We start from the raw sequence: 23,865 nt of genomic DNA, 5'->3' as shown, positions 1-23,865 counted from the left end.
CTTTGCTGAAAAATAAGTGATCATGTAAAAAATGGATGGAGGGCGGGGGGTCCAAAAATCGACGGACTTGGACAGACCCCATCTAGTTTGTGTTTCAATTTTGCTTTTTGTTTGAGCGACAAGCGTTTTTCTACGCAAAATTGGCTCCTTATACATTTATTGACCCCTTCAAAAGTGTTTAAAGAAGCTAATAATAGAGATATTAAACTATGAAGCAGGAAAATATTCTGCTATAATTAACTTTTTTCAGGATATTTTGGAGTCAAGGAGGGACAAGGATTTTTGACGGGCCAAGAATATCCTTCTGGCTCCGGATACCAACCTTAACTTATATATCAACCTCAACCCACACATCAACTTGAACCAACATATCATCTTGAACCAACATATCAACTTGGACCAGCATATCAACCTGGACCAACATTACAACCTGAACCAACATATCAACCTGGACAAACATAACAATCTAAACCAGCATATCAACCTGAACCAGCATATCAATCTGAACAAACATATCATCCTGAACCAACATATCATCCTGAACCAACATATGAACCTGGACTAGCATATCAACCTGAATCAACATATCCTGAACCAACATATCATCCTGAACCAACATATCAACCTGGACCAGGATATCAACCTGGACCAACAGTACAACTTGAACCAACATATCAACCTGGACCAACATATCAATCTAAACCAACATATCAACCAGGACCAGGATATCAACCTGGACCAACAGTACAACCTGGACCAGTATATCAACATGAACCAGCATATCAACTAAATTCAACCTTTAGATTGTTGATTATGTTCCGAATCTTTGTATAAACAGAGGGGCGTCCCCCGCCCCCCCCCCCCCCTAAGAAAAAGGCCTTAGCGAATAATGACTGGAAGTAGGTCTAATAATAGATTTAGTCTGGCATAGGTAAAAAAGACATTTAGGCAGTATGCCTGAGGATTCACGTAGTAGGTAAAAAAGCCCAGCTTTTAGCCTTGTGCATGGGCATGTGTTGGTTAGAAAAGTCAGAAAATGTAGGCTTCCTAGCTCAAATACTTTTTCAGCTATCTTATAAAACTTTAGGGGGGTTCAAATTCCCCCCCCCCCCTAGGATAAAAAGGGTTAAAGCAGCTTGCTTTTTAAAGTTAAAATTCTCCGAAAAAGATAAGCGAATGTTTTACCAGTAAACGAAAGATATCAGAAAAAAAGATGCCTCAAAATTTGTTGGGGTAAATGCGTTTACATAAAATAGTTTTTACTTAAATATGTAATCTACTGTAAATTTTTATCTAATCTAATGCTGAACACCCTATTTACGATCGAATTTTTGGATATCCGGAAATGTGGAAGCATTTTTGTATTGAGTACGTATAGGTACAAAAAGGGCATGGCAAACAAAAATTAAGAAATCCAAAGAATCGCAGCCAATTGTGAAAATTACCGATTTCGTGTATATGCCGACGAAAGATGTAGCTTTTTATGTTTATTGGAATACCCTGTATTCGAACCATATTTCATTACAAGGTTTACGCGGAAAGCCCGAGGGGTTGTTTAGCGTGGTTGCTAGGGCTGATACGGTTCAAAGAAAATCTAGATAGATAGATAGATAGGTAGGTAGGTCGGTATATAGATAGAACAGTCAACTTTGTATAGTGCTCTCATATACAGGGTTACCCAGGGGATACCCTCAAAGGATAAGACTGTAAAGACGACCTGAATCTCATATAATATGAGGATAAATTAAGTCTTCTGCCTTAAATGTAATCTTTTAGTTGCTTATTTAATGATTTGGGAATCGTGAATATAAGAAAACAGAGAGTATAATACAATATATAAGCGATCTATTTAAGTTGCAGGAAATCATAACTACCAGTGAAAAAATCTTTACAAATTCCTTCAAATTTTAGGCTAATCTGTATACCCATAGCCGAAAATTTAAGAGAATATCGTTGAACGAAAGTTTTTTTAAAGGTCTAAATTCTTTTGCGTTTATTTTAATTTAAAGGGAGTGTTCGCAAAAAATGAAAGGGGGTATAGGCTTAATGCGATAAAAAAGCGTTTTTGATCGCTACTAATCTTACTTCTATCTGTTGCGTCTATAAGGAGAAAATTGATAAAGACGTCTCATACCGAAGAACGTACTGTCCATACAAATTGAGGAAGTTGGAGCATACGACTTAGACCGTAAAAAAATCAAATTAATATCAAACAAATCATTCAGATATTACAACCTATAGTCATCGATTATGTTTCGCCACATTTGTATATATTTGATATTTCATAATATGTTTTGATTTCATTTTTTAAAATAATATTTAGCTTACAACTTGTTTTCGAACATTCCTGGAAAATATGAAAATGTCGTCTTCATTACCAAAAATCCTCGAAACAGGAATAAACGTTTTTATAAGTAACTCTCAGATCATAACAATTAAAACATATTATGAAAAATCAACTATATATAAATGTGGCGAAAGATAATCGATGACTATAGGTTGTAATATCTGAATGATTTGTTTGAAATCAAATTTATTTTTTACGGTCTAAGTCGTATGTTGCAATTTTCTCAATTTGTATGGACGCCATGTTATTCGGTATGAGACGTCGTTAACAATTTTCTCCTTATAGACGCAACAGATAGAAGTAAGATTAGTGGCGATCAAAAGCGCTTTTTTATCGCATTAAGCCTATACCCCCTTTCATTTTTCGCGAACACTCCCTTTAAGAAATCAGAATAAAGCCCATGAAATAATATTTCTTGGCAAACATAGAGGTATCTATAAAACTGTTCAGCCATGTTCATGTTTCATTATGACACTCTTAAGTTTCGGGCTCAGGTAGCTTTGTAATTCACACACAGAACGTACCATATCATATTAGATTATCTACAATCTTTAACGCCAAAAAAACGCACATAATACTCGAAAAATCTAGAATTTTCTGTACCAAAAGAGTGTGTTAGTTTAAAGTACCAAAGGTGTGTACTGTAGGTATATCGAGTACGTATGAATCTCGGTATTTGTACAGTGAGTACAGTCTAGGAGGGTACATTTGTTTATTGTTAATTGTTTACTTAAAAATAAGTTAAATATACATGTAGCATAATATTTATACATTTAAGTCAACACTATAAAGCCAAATTTTCACTCAAAGAATATAATTTGATTAAAGTTTCAATAAACTACTCGTTATTCAAGCTTAATTATAATTGACGACATTGTTCTGCAATTTTCTTGACTGTAATCATGTTGTGTGTCTGTACCAAAGTTAGTTTAAAGTACTGGTCTGCAAAGCAGTGTGTACAGTTCAGCTAACTGAGGACACAGGTAGAGAACTATCATCCCCTCTAGGAGGAACACATTTCTGCGGTGCTATGGAAACGCCTCAACACGGAAACGCTTCAACACGGAATCGGACCCAAAAAAACGGAAACCTCCCCAAAATGAATTTTTTTGAATCGTTCCCTGTTTTTTCAAATATTATCGGAAATCCCTCAAATCTAATTTTTAGAGGAATTTCCTGTTTTTTAAATCCGTTTCCCCGATTTTTAGGTCAGATTCCGGTTTATACAGGTCTTTAATTTTTGAGGGATTTCTCAATATTTTTGAGGGATTTCCCAATATTTTCGATCCGCTTCCTCATTTTTTGGACCGTTTCCGGTTTTCAAAAAAAGTTTTAAATTCTCAGTTTGTTGATCGGTTTCCCCTTTTTTCGGTCAGATTCCTAATTTTTTGGGTCCGTGTCCGGTTTTCAAAAAAGCTTTAAATTCTGAGTTTGATTGGTTTCCCCTTTTTTTAGGGTCAGATTCCTCAGTTTTTAGTCCATTTCCGGTTTTCAAAAAAGTTTTAAATTCGCTGTTTGTTGATCGGTTTCCTCTTTTTTTGGGTCCGTTTCCTCATTTTTGGCATTTGCCATTTTCTGTTGTGCGCACATGCCAATTCCCAAACAGAGAGAAGGGGATTGAATTTTGTAGATCCAGAAAACAATATCTGTGGGATGCCTGCGTAGAGACTGGCAGCTGGTGGGGTCTTAAATGTAAGACATGTGGCCGCAGCGCTCAGCCCCCTAGCCTGTCCTAGCCGCAGCGCTCGGCCCAAAAAGTGTCATAACTTAACCTAACCCCTGGCTTCAGCGCTTGGCCCCCTAGCTGTCCTAGCCACAGCGCTTGGCCCAGAAAGTGTCTTAACCTAACCTAATCCTAAATAAATACTAATTGAATTATTTTTCTGGATCTACAAAATTCAATCCCCCTCTCTCTGTTTTGGAATTTTACGGGGTATGTACGCACAACAGAAAATGGCAAATAACCTCATTTTTAGGGTCCGTTTCTGGTTTTCAAAAAAAGTTTTAAATTCTCAGTTTGTTGATCGGTTTCCTATTTTTTTGGGTCTGTTTCCGGTTTTCAAAAAAAGTTTTAAATTCTCAGTTTGTTGATTAGTTTCCTCTTTTTGGGTTCGTTTCCTCTATTTTTGGGTCAATTTCCAGTTTTCAAAAACAATTTCTAATTCTCAGTTTGTTGATCAGTTTCCTCTTTTTTTCGATTCGTTTCCTCATTTTTGGGTCCTTTTCCCGTTTTCAGAAAAAGTTGTAGATTCTCAGTTTGTTGATCGTTTTCCTCTTTTTTTGACCCGTTTCCTCATATTTAAGGTCAGTTCTTTAATATCTTTTAAATTCTCCTCTCAGTTTCCACATTTTACTATCATTCAAAAAGAATTATACTATTTATATATACATAAATGATTTGATTGGCATTTCTTTACTTAATGGATTGAAAAAAAGAGGAAACTGATCAACAAACTGAGAATTAATAACTTTTTTGAAAACCGGAAATGGACCAAAAAAAGAGAAAATCGACCCAAAAAATAAAGAGGAAACCGATCAACAAACTAAGAATTTGAAACTTTTTTAAAAACCGGAAATGCACCCAAAAAATGAGGAAACGGACCCAAAAAAAAGAGGAAACCGATTAACAAACTGATCAAATTTAAAGTTTTTTTTGAAAACCGGAAACGGGCCCAAAAAAAGATTAAACGTTTAAACGTACCCAAAAAAAGAGGAAACCGATCAACAAACTGAGGATTTAAACCATTTTTTGAAAATCGGAAATTAACCCAAAAAAAGAAGAAACGGACCCAAAATAAACAGGAAATGAGTCAAATGTAAATATAGCGGAAACCGATCCAAAATATTCGGAAATCCCTCAACACTTTTCAGTTTTTGAGGGATTTCCGATAATTCTTGAAAAAAAGAAGGAACCCAAACTCACTTTTGGGTCCGTTTCCACGTTGAGGCTTTTCCATAGCACCATTTCTGCAACAGAGATTCTAGCAAGAAATATCCTATTCATTCCATACTTAACAGATGAGTTTCACGTCATCATTTTTAAAAGAAAAGGTTGAAAAGGGACAATGTCATGTTTTTTTTATAAGCTTCAAGGGAATGGCAAAATCGATTGCAAGGATGTTAAGTATAGATAGAAAAAAGAAAATAGTGCAAAAGTTTTAAATTTTAATTTTTTATATAGTAAATTTTAGTTTTTGTCACAAACCCGAATTTACAAATGCCTGTATCTTTTCAATCTGATGGTGTAAACCTTTCATATTTCAAACTTAAACTATTTGATCTAGAGTTGGATTGCAAAGATTTGTTGGAAAAAACTCGGTTCCTTTGTATTTCTTACAAATAAGAAACATAATTTGGAAAAAAAATATAAAATAACATATGGGACACCTATAGTCCCATATGGGACACCTATAGTCCCATCCGTTTCTTCATATTCCTACTTTTATTGGAAACCTCCATCCTTATTTCTGAAAAAAATCAAATTCATATTTTAAATAACGTTGAAAGACAAACTGAGGAGGGTAGTTTTCAAAAATCTGTATATTTTCAGAGGTTAACGAATTAAGAATATCTAAAACTTGAATTTCAGAATTAATATAATGGAAGAGGATAAAGATCAACAAACCCTGCAAAGAAAAGTCTTAAAGTAATTCACTTTTATCCCATTTAATAATTTATAAACTAATCACTTATTTCATGAATGATTATCCATGGCAGGGGCTATGAGGACTTATAGCCTGGATCAGTAAAATTTATATTTCTGGGGATGTCAGGCCTTAACGCCCCCCCCCCTTGTAGAAGTGGGAAAAAATTTAATTGAATTCACCCTTCAATCATTCCACCCTGCATATTTTTTTAGGTTTCTAGCTCGACATGGATATCTAGATAAAACTGACGACATTGATTTATCTGTCAGTCAACTTATAAGCAACAATACGCTTATAAAGGTATAATTTTACACAAAAATCTATAACGCACACTAGAACTGGTTGGTTACGACATAAATTTTAATGTTTAAGAATAAGAAAATTAGAGGTTGATGGGAGTAATCATGGTTTGCATTTGCTTTCTAATTAGATGTACATTCATAAATGGCCCTAGCGATAAATGTAGTTTATCTAATTAAGTCACACTTCCTTAGCAAGCGATAATTTAGATTTCATATACATTTTTTAATGTGGAATGTTTTTTTATTTAGCACCCCTAGTCTCAAACGTAGCACAGTGGGATATTTTAGGGGGTGCTGACTGGTTTTTGTCTAAATCTTCCCTTTAAATGCATATGCCTTGTGTTCCATGATGAGACAATTTAAATTATTCTGAAATCTTTTCATTCACAAACATTGCATCAGTTGTACCTTGCATTGATTTATAATGATTTCAATTTAATTACTTTTCCCGTTCGTATATTTATCCATGAATGGATCTTGGAAATCTGCAATATTGCGGATGAAATACCTATTTTAAGTGTTTTTAAGGAAATAACCAGTTTTCCGTCAGATTTCAGCAACATAACTACGACTCAGGAATTTATCTCAAGAAAAAAGTTTTAAGCGGCCAAACCTTAGTTGACTTGAATAAGAGGCTTATTGTGTAAACTCAATATTGCCTGTGCGTGGCGCCCCAAATAAAATCTAATCCTAGGAAGAGTACATCGCTGCGGTACGGTTATTTCAACAATTTTATGGAATTGAGAATACAGGAGAAATTGATGAACCGACCATTTCATTAATAAAGGTATTTTTTCTTTAAACCTCACACTGATTCAAAGATTGCAAGCAAATGTGTATTCAGGGGGGTTATATATATATTTTAGACACGTATCACAAAAAGAACCCCCTAGCTGTAATTTGGAGAGATTAACCAATGGAAATTTAGCCATGTTCTTCTATGAACTATAGGAATGCTAGGAACTAAATTTCATATTTTTACTCCATGCTTGTAATTTCAAGGGTGTCTATTTTCGATTACTAAACGTTGTTTTTGTACTAAAAATTGCTTTTAGTAGGTTCAACATTTTGCTCTGAAATGCCGTTGTTTACCTTCAAAAGTAGGCCTAATATTCAAAAATGTGCTCAGTCCTTTCTCAGAAGATTTTAAATATATTTTCCACTCACTAAACGCCGTATTATTGTAAAAAAGTGGTTGAAAATGTGTTTGTTTCGTTAATGAAACATGCTGCTCTAAAAAGGCTGTTTTAACTTTCAAAATGTACTTGAAATTTACACGAGGTCCCTTTCCCTTTCAAAAAAAATTATCTACAACAAAAATCAATCATCATTTATTTTAAAATCCGATTTTTTTATAAATCTTTGGAAAAGAGACCAAGCTCATTTCTTAGTATTAGGTCTAATTTTGAAGATTAAAACGGCCTTTTGGAGCAAAATATTTCTATGCCAACCCTTCCCCTCACCCCCCCCCCTATTTAACGACATTTTACCTATACCGAGAAAACAATAACACGACGTTAATTGGGCGAAAAAGTAAACACTCTTTTTTCAGAGACTCCATGTTTAATGTATTTTATTTACAAAGAGACCCATAATATTATGTTGTGAAATAGAAAGTAAACATTCAACCAATCTTATGTTTGTTTGATGCTGTATATTTAACGGCCGCATCTCATATTCAGGAACCCCGCTGTACCAACAGTGATCTGATTCGTGGAGAGGAATCTACTGGGGCAAACTATAATTTAGGAACAGAGATAAAATTGAATCATTCAAAGATTTTCATTTTGGAAGACACAGATCATTTACACAAAAAAAAATACTTTTTAATTGGTGTCATAAAAAGGGTATTTTGGACTTTTTTAACAACTCAGTAATATTTTGTGCGAACACATTTCAAGAAATGAACGGAACTTTTTTTAATAGCAAAAGACTTGTATGCAGCTTTTATAGTTTTGCAATTTTTAACATGTTCTTAAATCAGAACATCTCAAATATAGAACGATAACTTTTTTTTTATAAAACGAAACTTGTAACTTGTATAAATATGGTTTTAAACAATTATGAATTTTACTACAGACATATCTCAAACTTCTTGCAATCTTGCTTTGTACTACTAATCATTTTTATCTTTGCCCATCGAAAACTACATAAAGGTAGAAGGTGATAAATTATTTACTGAATTATAACTTTAAATACATTAATCAATTGATTCATTCTTGTTGATTAATTTTTAATAAATAACATTTTAACTTACATTTTCAGATGGAGTAAAAAAATCTTAACTTGGAGAGTTTTTAAGGTAAAAATGTTGTTACTCAAATAATTTCTCTTATAGCAATTATATTTGAATACGATAGCCACGGACTAACTAATAATAGAAACACAGAGGAATACAATTTTAAGGTTTGCCATCATTATCTAATAGTGTATCCAGAGAGGTCTCTCAGTCTCAACTATACATGACATATATATATATTTTGTTCCTTTTTCTTTATTATTTAACATTTGTTTTCTCTATATTTTAAAAGTGAATGAATTTATGTATAGATGTTTTTTAGCACCCCAGCAATGATATTGGCCCTGAAAGGGTAAGAAGTACACTACAACGAGCTTTCAGGTATAAACGTCTCTTATCTTAACATGGGAATTAGGATCAAAATTAACCTTAAAGGGAGTGTTCGCGAAAAATGAAAGGGGGTATAGGCTTAATGCGATAAAAAGCGCTTTTGATCGCTAATAATCTAACTTCTATCTGTTGCGACTATAAGGAGAAAATTGTTAAAAACGACTATTACCAAAGTATGTAGGGTCCATACAAATTCAGAAAGATGCAACATACGACTTAGACCGTAAAAAAATCAATTTAGTTTCAAACAAATCATTCAGATAGAACAACCTATAGTCATCGATTATCTTTCGCCACATTTGTATATAGTTGATTTTTCATAATATGTTTTGATTTTATTTTTTAAAATAATATTCAGCTTACAACTTGTTTTCAAACATTCCTGGAAAATATTAAAATGTCGTCTTCATTACCAAAAATCCTCGAAACAGGAATAAATGTTTTCATAAGTAACTCTCAGATCATAACAATCAAAACATATTATGAAAAATCAACTATATACAAATGTGGCGAAAGATAATCGATGACTATAGGTTGTAATATTTGAATGATTTGTTTGAAATTAAATTGATTTTTTTACGGTCTAAGTCGTATGTTGCATCTTTCTGAATTTTTTCCTTATAGACGCAACAAATAGAAGTAAAATTAGTGGAAATCAAAAGCGCTTTTTTATCGCATTAAGCCTATACCCCCTTTCATTTTTCGCGAACACTCCCTTTAACATGGGAATTAGGATCAAAATTAACCCTAAGCTTAAAAGATTTTAAAAAAACGAACACTGCAAAACACACAGAAAAGGAAAGTTAAATGTATGTAATTTTACTGGTACAACATTCTGAACTCGTAGCCCCTCTAGTTTCAATTCAATCACAAGAATGGGAACAGCAAAGAAATTGAATCTTTGACACAAACTCAAATATTTAAATCCCTTTATCTTTGCAACCTGATGGGGTATATAGACTGTTGTTATTTCAATCTTAGATTTGTATCTTACATAATTCATTGTTTGAAATATCTTAGTTATACGACATTGGGTTGAAAAGTAATAGGCATTAGAATATCAGGGTTTGTTACAAAGACTCAATTTCTATATCCGGTTACATTTTAGAAATTCAAACATCTCGCTTTAGAAAAGGACTAAACTGAGTTATGATTGAAAACATAATAGATTTCAATTTAAGGTGAAATTTACTTAAATTTGATTGCGTTGTTTAAATAAGATAAGATGCTACGACTTAACAGATTTTCAAAATTTAGACAATTTTTTAAAAAATTAAGGATAAGTCCGAATATTATTAGTATCTGTTGTATCAAATATATAAAAACTGGAATAAAATTCGAAAATTTGGATATTTTTGAAAAAGCACAAGAGGGCTATGATTACAATTGTGATTATAATATATAATAGAAGTGTTTCTTTTTTTTGGTAGTATAGCATGGTTCATTCTCGACTGTGTAGTGTATATTCCAGAACAAACGCAAACAAATGTCTATATTACTCGGCCCCTTGGCTCACTTCTTTCCCAGCAGCAGCAATAGTCTGAGATGTATAAGTTCGATTTTTTGTTTTTTTTTTACTTGCAATTTTTAGTGTTTGGTCTGCCAATGCAGATTTAACCTTTCTTGAAGAACAGGAGACAGATCCTACAGATATTAGAATTTTGTTTGAGTCAGGTAATCAATATTCGACACAACAGGAGATCCGAAACATTTGTAAAATTGCATAGTGAAAGCGAATTCAGCTGTGGAATAAAAAGACGACGTTTAAAGAATTTCATGTATATTTTTTGTTGCTTTAAAGAAACAGTTTTACCAATGGATTGTAAATTAAATGAAACTTAAGCCGTTAATATTCCATAATTATACAAAACTTACTAAAGTTCGGCCAATTTGTTCATGAATGTCCAATTGTCCATAAATAAAACTTGATCGTTTACACAACTGATAACATCATCAACATCTGCTTTGCTCTAAACTCTTTCTTTATTTGGCTGAAAATGAAATTAAAACCATGTCTTAGCCTTTGTGTGTTAACTTTTTTTTAAATCGCTTCTTGGGGAAAGAGAATTTTTATTCAAATGTGCACTACTTTATATAACAGTTACTAAAGAATTAAGACGAACATTTATTGCTTAAAGGGGCTGTAAAGGAAAAATGAAAGGGGGTATAGTCTGAAAGCTAATCACTTTAGCTCCCATGAAAGCTATAAATATTAACGAAAATTTATAAATATGCAGCATGACTCCCCACAATGACCAGTATACTGCACTACCATTGGTGGGAGTTCATATGGACTTATAAATAATATTATCAATTTTATCTATTAAAATAAAAATAAAATTATAAAATAATAATTGGAGAACACCTAAGTTATACAAATAGGTTTCTCTGAGATATCTTCGTTTTCAGATTGGTTGCGTATTCGCTGAAAATGATCTGTTTAAACTACCATTTCTATACAAAATCATATATATAAATTTTCGTATAAATTTGACACCGTTTTATATCACTTTCTCGAGACAGAATCATCAGATAAAACTTTCATGGGTCGCGATCAAGTGTGATTAGCTTTCAGCCTAAACCCCTTTTCATTTTTCCGATACAGTCCCTTTAATCATTTATTTCCTTAATTGTAAAACTATATTATCATCATAATAATCCCTTGCCCCTTTCTTTTAAAGGGGAGCACGGAGACGGAGATCCATTTGATAGAGAAGGAGGAACTTTAGCTCATGCATTCTTTCCTGGACAGGTAGATTTTTATAGGCGACATCAAAATAAGATGGATAGCGGCCACAAATCTAAACAAAGTGTATTTGCAATTGTTTTATAAAATGTAAAAACATTTCTTTTTAAAAAAAGTTTGATTTGACATATTTGTTAAGTAGAAAAAATAACTAAAGCTTTCCTTAAAAACTAATTTTAGCAGTTATTCGTTTCAATTATGAAGGGGGAGATATCTGGCGACATACATTTCGATGATGATGAAAATTGGACTCTTGGCTCATATGCTGGTATTAACTTGACGCAGGTATAGTAAACTAAATATCATGCCACAAGTTCAAACATTAAGGATTTAATTTTTATTAAAAATATTGTCAAAAAAAGGTTGTAGACATTTTAAATCTTATTTTCCAACATACTTCTTTTGAAAATCTAATTCAAATACGTTCCTCTTGGTAGGTGGCTGTACACGAGATAGGGCATTCCCTTGGTCTAGAGCACACTAGAGTAAGGTAAAAAAAATGAATTAACTAGTAAAAAACAAGTGTTGATATAATTTCTTTTTTGGGATTGCGTTACGTTAGCCATATATGAAAAGTGATTAATAATACATCGTAATTATTCAGCATGAATATAAAGGGTGTACCACGAAACATGACAGTCGAGAGATGAATTGAAGATCATTTTTCATTCTGCTGTTTGCATTTTTTGCTTTCAAGGTTTCAGAAGATATTCAGAATTATGTTCAGATTTCAATTTTTAATGAATCCAAAGGTATTATTTATCTCACAAGTAATTTTGAATGCACAAAAAAAGACTGACACCATTTTGGAAATGCCAAGACTCGAAGTTGTGATAATTGCTTCAAGAATTATAAATAAAAAACCTTTTGGCCATGTATATGTTAGCTACAGTGCAGCTGGTCAAACGGCTTGGCTGAATCTTTTTGTGGGAGCCCATAGGTATCCCAGGGTTAACACAGGTTGAAAAAATTGACATATTTTTCCAAAGTTTTTCCTAATTCCACAGTCAACGCCGGGCTCTTCAGCTACTTTAATATAATTAGTTTGAGGAATGAATTCTGTATTTGTGTTTATATATTTGGACTTGATATCTCTACCCTCAATTAAATCTGATGTTAAAAATAAAAACTTCATAGTTATCCAAANAAGGTTAACCAACCCAAGATGTAAATTTTTAGAGGTGCTATTATGTTTCCAAGCTATGAAGGTTATCGACCTAACTTGGCACTAGCTGAAGACGACATTTTAGGAATTCAAGCTCTGTATGGACCTCCTAAGGTAAGCATTTCCTAAAAAAGATAATATTAAAAAAAATTGCAAACATTTCTAAGTGTTACTTTTATCAATTATACTGCAATGCATATAATGTATGCATATTTTCATCTAAAGAAAGAAACATTAACAGTTATTTGACTTTATGCATGAAATATAATTCAAATTATAAAGATATCAAAAAGACTTTTTACTTTCCTAAATTTCTATTGATCTAATTGTTGTACCTTTGCAACCTAATGTCGCAGACCTTTGAAATGTCAAGTTGTTAGATCAACAGCCAAAGTTGGAAAGATCAAAGGTGCTTCTTATCAGACTTTAAGAGTCTAGGGTTTATAAAATTAAATTTAAGTAATTTGTTGCGTTTTCAGGGTGCTCCTGGGAGAGAGCCCCCTCCTTTAGCCCCTGAAGAGGAATGGGTTCCAGGTGGATCAATGAATCCCTGGATTCAACTATTATCTTGCTGCTTTTTCTAGAGATATTCAGCTTTACCTTGATTACCTTGATTATTTACTAATCAGATAAGATGTGAAGGGTATATTGAAGGGTATATTGAAGGGTATATTGAAGGGTATATTGAAGGGTATATTGAAGGGTATATTGAAGGGTATATTGAAGGGTATATTGAAGGGTACTTTTGTTCATTGTCATTTTAAATTTAATGAAGAAGTGACTTAAAATCCATTTTTCCTTGAATGGCTTTTATTTATTAAAAAAGTATCATCAAATTATAAACATATAGAAATTAATTTGATTATCTATTAAGCGGGGTTAAGACTGGATGGATTGTAATGAAAAATCGACAAACAAAATGATCAAATCAAATGAAAATCTGAAAAGATTATTGTATTGACTGTATTAGCTAGAAAATGTACACAATTAGTATATGTTTTTGCTTGTTTTACTTTCAATCGTTGTTTCAAATGAATTATTAAATGAATTTATGTATTGAAATAAAATCAGAGCTAAAATTTTTAAAAAGCCCAATTTTTCTTAGACTTGAGCCTTTCTTGAGCCCAGGTCTTTCCTAGGGTCTACATTATCCCAATGATTCTAACTGGATCTGATTTAACCAATGAGAATCTACAAATTAGCTGATAGATCTAGACTGACTCGGTGTAAATTTTGAAATCTTAAATTAATTACGTATGTATTATGTATATTATTTCCATTTTATATTATTTCTTCAAATCTAGCCAATTTTAACCTTACAGAAAATTCGCTAGGTCTTAAATGTTAAAATATAATGGTATTTACGTTAGAGAGTTAGAGTAAAGATCTCGTAAATAGACACTAACACCTGATTTTACTCGGGTTTAAGCTTTTAAAATCTCAGCTCAAAAAAAATTGTTTTCTTGACGTTCTCTTATGTTAATGAGCAAAGGCCCAAGAAAAAGTCCGATTATAAATAGTCAAAATACGTGGAAACGCATGTTCGAGGCTGTGTTGGAAGATGTTCTGGGAGGAATTTAAAAAAAATGGCAGTACGAGTGAATGCAAAATTTAAATTTAAAGTTTTTCTGAAAATATTCAACTTGATGGGGATCCAACTGTACAGTTTTCTACCTGTGTGCTCAGTTAGCTGTACCGTACACTTACAAAATGCGAAAATTTCGCGAAAAAAAAAATATTTACGCGAAATGCATAAATTTCGCCAAATGTCTTATGTCTCCGAGTCATTCTTAAATCTTTAGTTATATTTTGTGTTTATCCATCAAAATTAATCTTTCTTTGAAAATGAGTCCCAAAATGTTGTCTTTTTTGATGAATTTTCGCAAAAATTTTGCATTTGTTTTTAAACAATTCTGTATTTTTGCATTATTTTTTCGCGAAATTTTCGCATTCTTTTTTCGCGAAATGTTTATAATTTTTCGCGAAACTTTCGCGATTTCTATATCGCGAAACTTTCGCGATTTTTATATCGCGAAACAGATTGAAGCGAAATTTTGCGAAAAAAACGAAAATATTCACGTTTTTCGCGCCGACTGATATTGAACAGGAAACACCAGCACTCAGCAGTATCGGGACTTTTACCAGATGCATCACTTTTTTCAGTTTTTTAAAATAATTTGAAGCCAGTGCCTGCCTAGGCAACTAGGCAGTTGACCTAAACTTTTAAAGCTGTGATAAATTTATGGCTTATAATTATTGGGAAACAATTTTGATGATTCGAAAATTAAATCCTAAAACATATTTCACTCAATTCTGACAAATCCCACAATGCATGTTACTTCGATGTACAATTAAAAGAATTATATGGAGGGTGTCCTACGAAACATGACAGTTAGGGACCGAGCACCGCGGCTAGGACAGGCTAGGGACCGAGCACCGCGGCTAGGACAGGCTAGGGGGCCGGGCGCAGTGGCCGGAAGTCCATCAAGCAGCTGTAAAACCTCGTGCTAGTAGGTCGGATGTGAAGTATAGCGGATTTGGCGTAGGTCAGAGGTGGAGTATGGCGGATTTGCGTTGGTCGAAAAATACACCATCGAATATTGATTTTCTGAATAGGAACAGAGGATTTAATTCCAGTTACATCTCTGTAGCATTGATTTAATCTATTATTCATCAGTATTACAAATCTGGTTCAGTAAGTCTCCTAGTTTCCAGCTCTACACAGATATATATGTCATCTTAAGCTAGTTGTAAGTTCAAATCAAGAAATTAACTCCTAAAATCAGGGTTGGACTTTGTTTGTGAAAATTCTGTAACAAAAGCTAAATTTAAATAATTTTTACAAATAAATTAATTTTACAAACAAAGCTGTTCTTTAATTTAATTTATAACTGTTCAAGTGCATTTTTATTTGTAAATACTTGTTTTAGTTATTAAAAACTAATTTGAAATTTGAAAATAAAAATGAAAATAAAAATGAATATTTTAAAAGTCGTAACATTAATTTTTGTTTGTTTGTTTGTTAATATTGTTTTACAATTTTGTTATCTAAAATAGAGGATGCTTGATTGTTATTTTTTATTGAAAAAAAAACACAATTTGCAAAATCATAACACATAACACAATCCTTGAAAAAGATGCACGCGGTGCTTCAAGAGGAAGATGGAAGGTTTGCAGGCAGAGGAGAACTGACAATAGATACTAGGCAGAGAAACAAATTGCAAAAAATATTTTGTTAAGAAGGACAAAATGCACAAAATATCGAAAAGTGTTTTTCATCATATTTTTCTTATTTTGAAAATCAAAATGAAAACAAAGTTACCAACACTTGACTCTAACTTTCTTAATCTCTATATCTTTGCAACATGATGTACACTTTTAATATTCGAAGCATGCATGAATTCCTTCTGCTTAAATATTCAAAAGTTCAGAATATCATTGGGTTATACAATCAGGTCGCAAATATAGGTATTATCAAATTAGAGCTAAAAGTAATCAAATTAATTAATAAATTCATCTTAAATTCAGGATTAGACTTAAATTTTCGCTGGAATTGATCAGTAGAATTATACAGGGTTACCTACAAAGTATAAGACATAAGAGACGACTGTGCGGAATTTATATTGTCTGTTTCCTTATATTTATGATTCCTTGCATTCCTTGCAACTATAAACGTCTTTCCTTTTTTCCACTCATTTAATATGCTAAGGCAAAAGGATTTAATGTAAAATTGGGATATCGAGACATTCACGAGTTTCAAGTCGTATATTGACAGTCTCCATATTTTGTGGTAACCCTGTATGTACGTATGTAATACTGTAACAGCTGTAACATTTGATCTTGTAAATCTGAACTAGAGTATGCCTAACCAAGATTGTGCGTCCACTCATAATTCTGCTACCAATAGTGATGATTTTTGCAATTATTTTCATCAAGGTAAATTTAATATAAGTGCAAGTTGTGCATGCTTAGATTTACAGGGTGTCCCAATAAACATGGTAATTCAGTGACGATTTTTATATCGTCCTTAGATACGAGTTTTCAATTTAGTACGGCGATGTTCATACTAGAAAACCTGTAATTTGTAGATATTTCGTTCTGCTAAGTTAAGCATTTTGGTTTGTTTATGTGTTTTGATTAAATACTGTTGTACTTGTAAAATGAGAAATTCCTAGAAATTTCTCCCAGATATGTCGTCTTTTCAAAAAAACCTCCCCCCTCCATCCCGGAGCAACCCAAACCAAATTTCTCCGACAACTCATACAAGAATCATTTAAAAGTGAAAACGATTAAATATAGTAAATGCTTAAAATCCATGATTAGCTCTTCGATCATCAACAATTTTATTTAACCAACCAGGTATTTATTTTTAAGAAGTCATAAAACGTTTTAAACCAGATCCAGCTCATTGACATAGTAAGTTTATATCATTAACTATAAAAACTATTTGTACCAATATTTTATTTACTAAAACTGTATTTTTGTTTGTAGGTTTGAAATAAAGTTATTATATTTGCAACTCGTGTATGTGGAGTAGAGGAGATATCAACCAGACCAACTCAAGCTTTTTGTTTTCTACAACAATACATTACAGTCTTTTGGTATTTACATAAAATATACTCTAGCAGACATAACTATATTATGACCATTGAAATTGGGTAATATAACTCTATTCTTGTATTCGTCACCTCCTACAGACCACTCTCCGTTCTAATATAGTTATTATTTCTCACGATGAAGTAAATATATTTGAGCTCACTGCTCCTCTAGAGCCAAACATTAGGCAGCAAACCTAATAAAAAAATATTCCCATATGATTTCTGCTCTGACATAACCTCACACAAAGTTAACCTGACCCCCTTTGAAATCGGTTCCAGGGGATACATATCTTTTGAGAAAAATATTTCAACCATTGGTATCCCCTCATCATAATACAATCCAGTTGCTATATATACAATACATCCTACACATATACTCTATTATTGTTACAACATTATATAGAATATAAACTAACAATCAAATTACATCTTGTTATGCTTATATTTATCGATGTGATTTATAATAATGCATGTATGGAACTAACTATAACGACAATTCTTTAATTAAAATAAAGATTCCAAAATAAAATTTCCATGTTTATTGGGACACTCTGTACCTTCATTCGCTTATTTTTTTTAACTTTTACCTAACTCATGTATTGTAGTAATTTGTTTTCAAGTTTTTCCTTTTTCGACAAGAAACCAATACTTTAAAATATTTGAGTTTTGAACCTCCCTTGCTATTCAAAGCATAATGGCAAAAAACTATCATTTTGAAGCAATTACAAAATTACAATATTCAGCTATTTTTGCGTGATGTAGACAGATAAAATCTTTGCTTGCTCGATACTTATTCATTATTAATGGAATTGCAGCAATACGAATGAAACTGATTTTATAAATTATAAATTACTGTTAACTTCCAACCTCATCATTTACTTATTATTAAGATTTTATGTATAAAAAAAATTAATTGAAAACAGTGAAATTTTACAAATGAACACACAGAACACGTCCTCGGAATATTTAGATTGAGAAAAAGTGTTATTTTTTTTATAATTTTTGAATTTTCAAATTTTCTGAATTGATTTAAATGATTTTTTTTTCATTTAAACTGAATTAAAAAATGTTTGTATATTTAAAAATTATCATCTTTAACTCTAAATTTCAAATCCTTATCATATCTTTTCAACCTAATGGTGTAAAAATTTAAAAAAGCAAAATAAGACTTTATATCTGGCAGAATTCAAAATTTGAAATATTAAAAGTCTGTGACATCAGGTTGCAAAGATGTAAGGATTATAAAACTAGTGTTTGAGGTGAGTATTCAGTTCCAATATAATTTCAGGTCACGTTTGTCTACCCTCAAGATGTAAACGTCAACATGTCATCAGATGATATTTTATCAGCTGCAAAATATCCCCAGACAGTTCCTATAACTGATTTATCAGCGACTCATGACTCTGATATAGCTACAGATGATTTCAGTGATTCAGAAACTGATTTAGTGATAAATGATCACCTTAGTAATATTAACACATTGTTTCAGACTAGCTTCTCACAAAGAAGAGTTCAAGATATAAAAAAGCAATTTGATGATTCACCTTAAAAAGGGTTGGGAAGTCTAAATCTAGAATTTAAACTTTAATGATAAATTATACCAGTTAATGTGCAGCTTATGTGTAAATTGTTAACCTTATTCCTGCTGGGGGGGGGGTCAAATTGACCCCCCCCAGCGTATCCTGGTTTTCAAGTACCCCAGCAGGGATAGGGTTAAAGGATAAAGGTCGGAATTAAAGAGTGAGAAGTAGATAAATTAGGTTCAGATAGTTGAACTACTTCTTTAGAGTGAAGGAGAGTACACCACAGCAAAACTAGCTAAACTTAGTTGAACTGTTACTCTCTTCCAATAAATTCAATCTTATTTATTTGTTTTGATCTAAGTCGGGTCTAAATAAATGCCTTGGAGCCATTTAATCCGACTTTTTGTTAGTGCCGAGACTGACAGAAAGTCGTGCCTCAAAATGGTTTGGTGTCATATTACACCCCCAGACTGCATTCAACAGTTGCAAATATAAGTTTGCATATGTGTCCCTTTTTTGTGAAAAATATTATTGTAGCGTTAGGGATGGGGTACAGGGCCGCTATGAGCCACGCAAAAAAACCTCCGGAGCATCCTGATACCCCAGAATGTCAAAACTGTCAAGAAAACAAGTTATGATCAATTGAATAAATCAATATTTGATATTTGTGGATTAAACAATTCTTTAAATTATTGTGGATATTACTTTGAAGAGATATATTTCGATTTCTGATTGGTTAAGGCATAAAAGGTAAAATAAAAACAGAAAAATGCTGAGTGCAGAGCCATGCACAACAATACCAGTTTTTTACTCGACCAACTGTGAGGACTGGACTGCAGTGGAAGATTCCTTTCTATGTATTCCACTCAAAATAAGATGCTCTAGAAAATGTTTGAATGAAGCTGACTCAAGTACGAATAATTAGAAATATACATCAAAATGCATTTTTCCCTTGTCTACAAGAGATTAGAATGCGTAGCTCAGCTAGTACAATTAAATACAGGGTTGAGAAAAAAGCAAGATCCTTTAAAAAATAGTTTTTCTTGTAAAGTAAATTTCAAAATTAGTCGAATTTGAATGAATAACAAGCAATATAGAAATCTCAAAATATTTCCATCTAACATCATAAAATAAAAAATTTTATCAAAATAAATTATTAAAATTTTTAAAAAGCATCAAATTGAATTTGACATTCATAGGTTGTAATAACTGAATGATTCATTTTAAGAATTATTGAACTATTTACGATTTGAGAGGAATAATGCAAGTCTGTGAATTTCTATGGATGCTACGCAAATAGGTTTAAGACGTGTTTATCCCTTTTCTCCTAGTATACACAACTTATAAAAGTAAAATTAGCAGTATTCAAGATCGAATTCAATTCGATCAATATCGAATTCAATTCGATATCAGTCTATAACCCCATTTCAATTTTCGCAAACACTTAGTTTTGCATAATTTTCATTCATATACACCAACAGCTGATATCAATCAGTAAAGGACAACTAACCCTAGTTTTAATTGAATAAATGAGCCGAGATTTGACCAGATTGAGCTAATTGTTGGTAAAAATTATTCATAATATTTGAAATCCCGATCAAAAAGAAACAAAAGACACTACTGATACCATGGTCCATGACCTAGTGCTCAGAGAGTTGACTACAACAAACAAATTGCCACTCACTCTCACTTTATAGAAAAAAATACAAATATAATTTATTTGACTAATATAGAAAGCGAAATAACCGTGTAGTATATTACTGGAAACACAAGATTCAACTTTTCAGAGCTTTGTTTTCGATGACAAAACCAAGATAAAAGAAAAGTATTACAAGCAAATTATTCTAGAACGTATTCATTTATAATATATATCTATATAATTATTTCACCAAATATCAGCGCCGGTTTTTTAAATGACACGTAAACATTTATCATCATCATCAACAAAAAAACCCAAAAAATTCAAATGTATTCCTTTTGAAAATTTAATATTCTGAAGAGAATATAAATTGTGTTAATTAACTTTATGTTTAAGTAAACAAGCTAAAGGCTGGGAGATCTGAATCTTTGTATTAGAAAAAGGCCTTAGATAATAGTTGTAGGGTTGAAATGCATGTTCATAGTCCAATTTTTCAATATAATAGTTTGGGTGCTAGGAGGGTTGAAAAAAATGCCTAAAAAAGGGTAACAAAAATGAAAAAAAATATTTTTTTTTGTTTTGAATAAATATCAAAGTGTGACACATGTTTCTACATGCTTTTTTCCAAAAAAAAGTTTTTAGATCTGAAGCTTTAGTCACAAAAAAGTTAAGGGCTATTTTAGATTTTTTTCACAGACCGGACTTTTTTACAACCCTGTGCCCTATCCTATAAAATTTTTTTTTTAAATTTACAAAAAATCCTTTAAATTACTATTCATTAAAAGTCGCAAAATTTCACGGTGATTGTGCCAAGAATAAGAGTGCTAGGACAAACAAAACAACAGGGGCGCCTGTTTAGGGTTAAGAGAAGCAGAAAAGCAAGCCCTATTTCATGAATTTCTAGATATATTGATAAATATTGGAAACATATCATTCGTTTTACAAGCATGACATATGAGAAAAATATGAGACCCTCGATCATGTTAATTAATGATTTTTATATTTCCAGCATTATTTTCTTCATTGCAGCATACCAAAAAATGTTAAACCTTAATAGAAATAATTTACATAAACGTTTGGACCAGGGAGTAAGGAATAGAAGGAAGATATAACTGACGCGGTTCAGCATACTTTTTTCCCTGTTAATTGTATTCAATGACCTTTTCTGAATACATGTAATTGTGCATAAGACGACATTTAAATATTTCTTATTCAAATGGAGTACTTTGTCTGTAAAGCATGTATAATCAAATGGTAGGGCGAACCACGTCAGTTATATCTCCCTTCTATTCCTTACTCCCTGGTTTGGACTAAGAAGAAGACAGCCTGAGCTGGGAACTTTTGTGTTAAATACTCATCCTGATTGCTTAATCTCGATATCCACTGTGGAAACTTTTAATTTGACGATCGATGGTAAATATCGTTATATCAGTTATCCCTTTAGGTTATAATTACAATGCAGATATTGAATTACGCTTGGATTAATCTTTAGAAGAGCAAATGTTTGATCTCAATATCCACAATACATATAAAGTATTGAGAATGATCGAATATGAATGAAATATAAATGTATAAAATTCAGAATACTGGTCATTTTTGATTGTGTTTTCTCATCAAAAGAAACTTACAACATTTCTACTGCAGAAACCATATTGGTATTATCAGATTTAACCACTTTTCAAACTAGAACTACGACAATATCTTATACATTCTTAATCAAATACATTTGCCAATCTATTTGAATCGCACATGGCCGTCTTTATATAAAGGGTCACTTAAAGTTACGCGTACAGGCTATTTAAATAGTTCTGCTGTAATTTACCAAATTTAAGTTGTATTGAAGTTGTACCTTTTTATTTCCTGAGCCAACGCCTACAGAACAGGAAGTAGATTATCTCGCATCCACTCAGTAAACTGAATCCAACACATAGTCCTACAGTTCCTCCAAACTGGGCTGTAAATGTTCATTTGAAATTACTTGTTTATGTTTCTTAGGTGCTGCTGTTTGTAAACAAATATTTCCGACGTTTCACACTAAAAAACTGTGTTCTGCAGTGAACGAGGGGAATTTGAATGTCAATATCGCATAATCTTGAAGTATTTGTTTAAAAAGTGCTATCTAATGGCTAAATCCGAATTTAATTTGGTTTGCTCGGTAGCAATCTATTTTTTCTGTAATGAGAAAAGGATAAAAGAAAAGCGTGTTCTTCAATTGGACCCGGGGTATAGTACCGAATCAAAATCTTAAACATCATACTTAACCCTATTCCCGCTGGGGGGGGGTCAATTTGACCCCCCCCCCCTGTAGTTTTTTTACATAACTCAAAAAGTATTGGTCTGAGGCTGTTGAAATTTTCTGACTTTTCCTACATACCCAAAGCCCTCCCTTTAGGCCTAAAATCGGGCTTTAATACTAACTGCCTGAGTCCCCAGGCCTGAATGCTTGAATGAATGCTTTTTCCTGTAACAAACTAAATCTTTGTTTTGACCCACTTCCACTTGTCAGATTTTGATAAAATTTAGCTTTTTGGAAAGCCTTTGACATAAGGAAACGAATTGCACTAGTTTTTACGAAAAAAATTGCAATTTTTTTGCACACAACCTGTCAAAGGAAATTTGCACATTTTTTTGTTTTTCTTGATCAAAAATCAGGTTAATTAAAATTTTGCAAATATTTTTGCATATTTGAAATGGGATGGTCAAGGGCTTTTCAAAAATGTATAATTTTTCATTTTTTGGACAAATTTTTTTTTGCAAACATTTTTACTATAAAACTGGATTTTGCGATAAAAAATTCAATTTTCGCAAATTTGCAAATTTTTTTGCAGATTCTAAAAGTAGAGCACAAGAGCTTTCTAATGATGTATCATTTGTCATATTTGGACATAAAACATGGGGTTTAGAGGGGGGGTCAAATTGACCCCCTCCAGCGTATCCTGGTTTTCAAGTACCCCAGCGGGGATAGGGTTAACAAAAAGTTCAATTTGATTTCATAACACCTCCTTTAAATGCATATATATTTGCATTGGTATGTACTAGACTCAAAATAAGTAAGTGGGTTCTTTTCTAAATTTTGTTTCTTAAAATTTTGGATTTTTAATTTCATGATTGGTGAGTTTAAGCTTACATATACCTACAATATCTTGCCATCCAAAAAGCTGATCTTTATTGAATTTCGTTACTCCGATGTCTCTAAAAAACACATGCACATATGCAGTGTTTTCAATTTTCTTCTTAAATGTCCTGAAAAAAAGTGTACATTCATACAA

The 23,865-nt window shown here is 32.2% G+C and overlaps 3 protein-coding genes across 5 annotated transcripts in view; 2 read left to right on the top strand and 1 right to left on the bottom strand.

The window, feature by feature from the left end:
* Window positions 1-953: 953 nt before the first annotated feature.
* Window positions 954-13,472, top strand: LOC111701716 (50 kDa hatching enzyme). Its single transcript, XM_023473122.1, has 9 exons — window positions 954-976; window positions 8,562-8,598; window positions 8,858-8,916; window positions 10,517-10,599; window positions 11,607-11,677; window positions 11,876-11,956; window positions 12,109-12,161; window positions 12,851-12,950; window positions 13,316-13,472. The coding sequence occupies exons 1-9, from the start codon at window positions 954-956 to the stop codon at window positions 13,418-13,420; spliced, it is 612 nt and encodes a 203-aa protein (XP_023328890.1). The 3' UTR covers window positions 13,421-13,472.
* A 2,360-nt stretch (window positions 13,473-15,832) lies between these two features.
* LOC111701658 (uncharacterized) lies at window positions 15,833-19,351 on the top strand. Its single transcript, XM_023473050.1, has 3 exons — window positions 15,833-16,041; window positions 16,694-16,772; window positions 18,723-19,351. Exons 1-3 carry the CDS (start codon window positions 15,974-15,976, stop codon window positions 18,981-18,983), a joined length of 408 nt encoding a protein of 135 aa, XP_023328818.1. The 5' UTR covers window positions 15,833-15,973; the 3' UTR covers window positions 18,984-19,351.
* A 2,133-nt stretch (window positions 19,352-21,484) lies between these two features.
* LOC111701533 (pickpocket protein 28) overlaps window positions 21,485-23,865 on the bottom strand; it is a 36,141-nt gene continuing 33,760 nt past the window's right edge. For all 3 annotated transcript variants that reach the window (XM_023472851.1, XM_023472868.1, XM_023472859.1), the window contains 3 exons: window positions 23,730-23,839; window positions 22,446-22,550; window positions 21,485-21,645 (listed from right to left, as the gene is read on the bottom strand). In XM_023472851.1, coding sequence (XP_023328619.1) covers window positions 22,450-22,550; window positions 23,730-23,839 — 211 coding nt within the window. In that variant the 3' untranslated portion in view covers window positions 21,485-21,645; window positions 22,446-22,449. The remainder of the gene's footprint in view (window positions 21,646-22,445; window positions 22,551-23,729; window positions 23,840-23,865) is intronic.

Source organism: Eurytemora carolleeae, unplaced genomic scaffold, assembly GCF_000591075.1.
Source record: "Eurytemora carolleeae unplaced genomic scaffold, Eaff_2.0 scaffold144, whole genome shotgun sequence".
Classification (NCBI taxonomy): domain Eukaryota; kingdom Metazoa; phylum Arthropoda; class Copepoda; order Calanoida; family Temoridae; genus Eurytemora; species Eurytemora carolleeae.
This window is presented reverse-complemented; position numbering and strand designations above follow the sequence as displayed.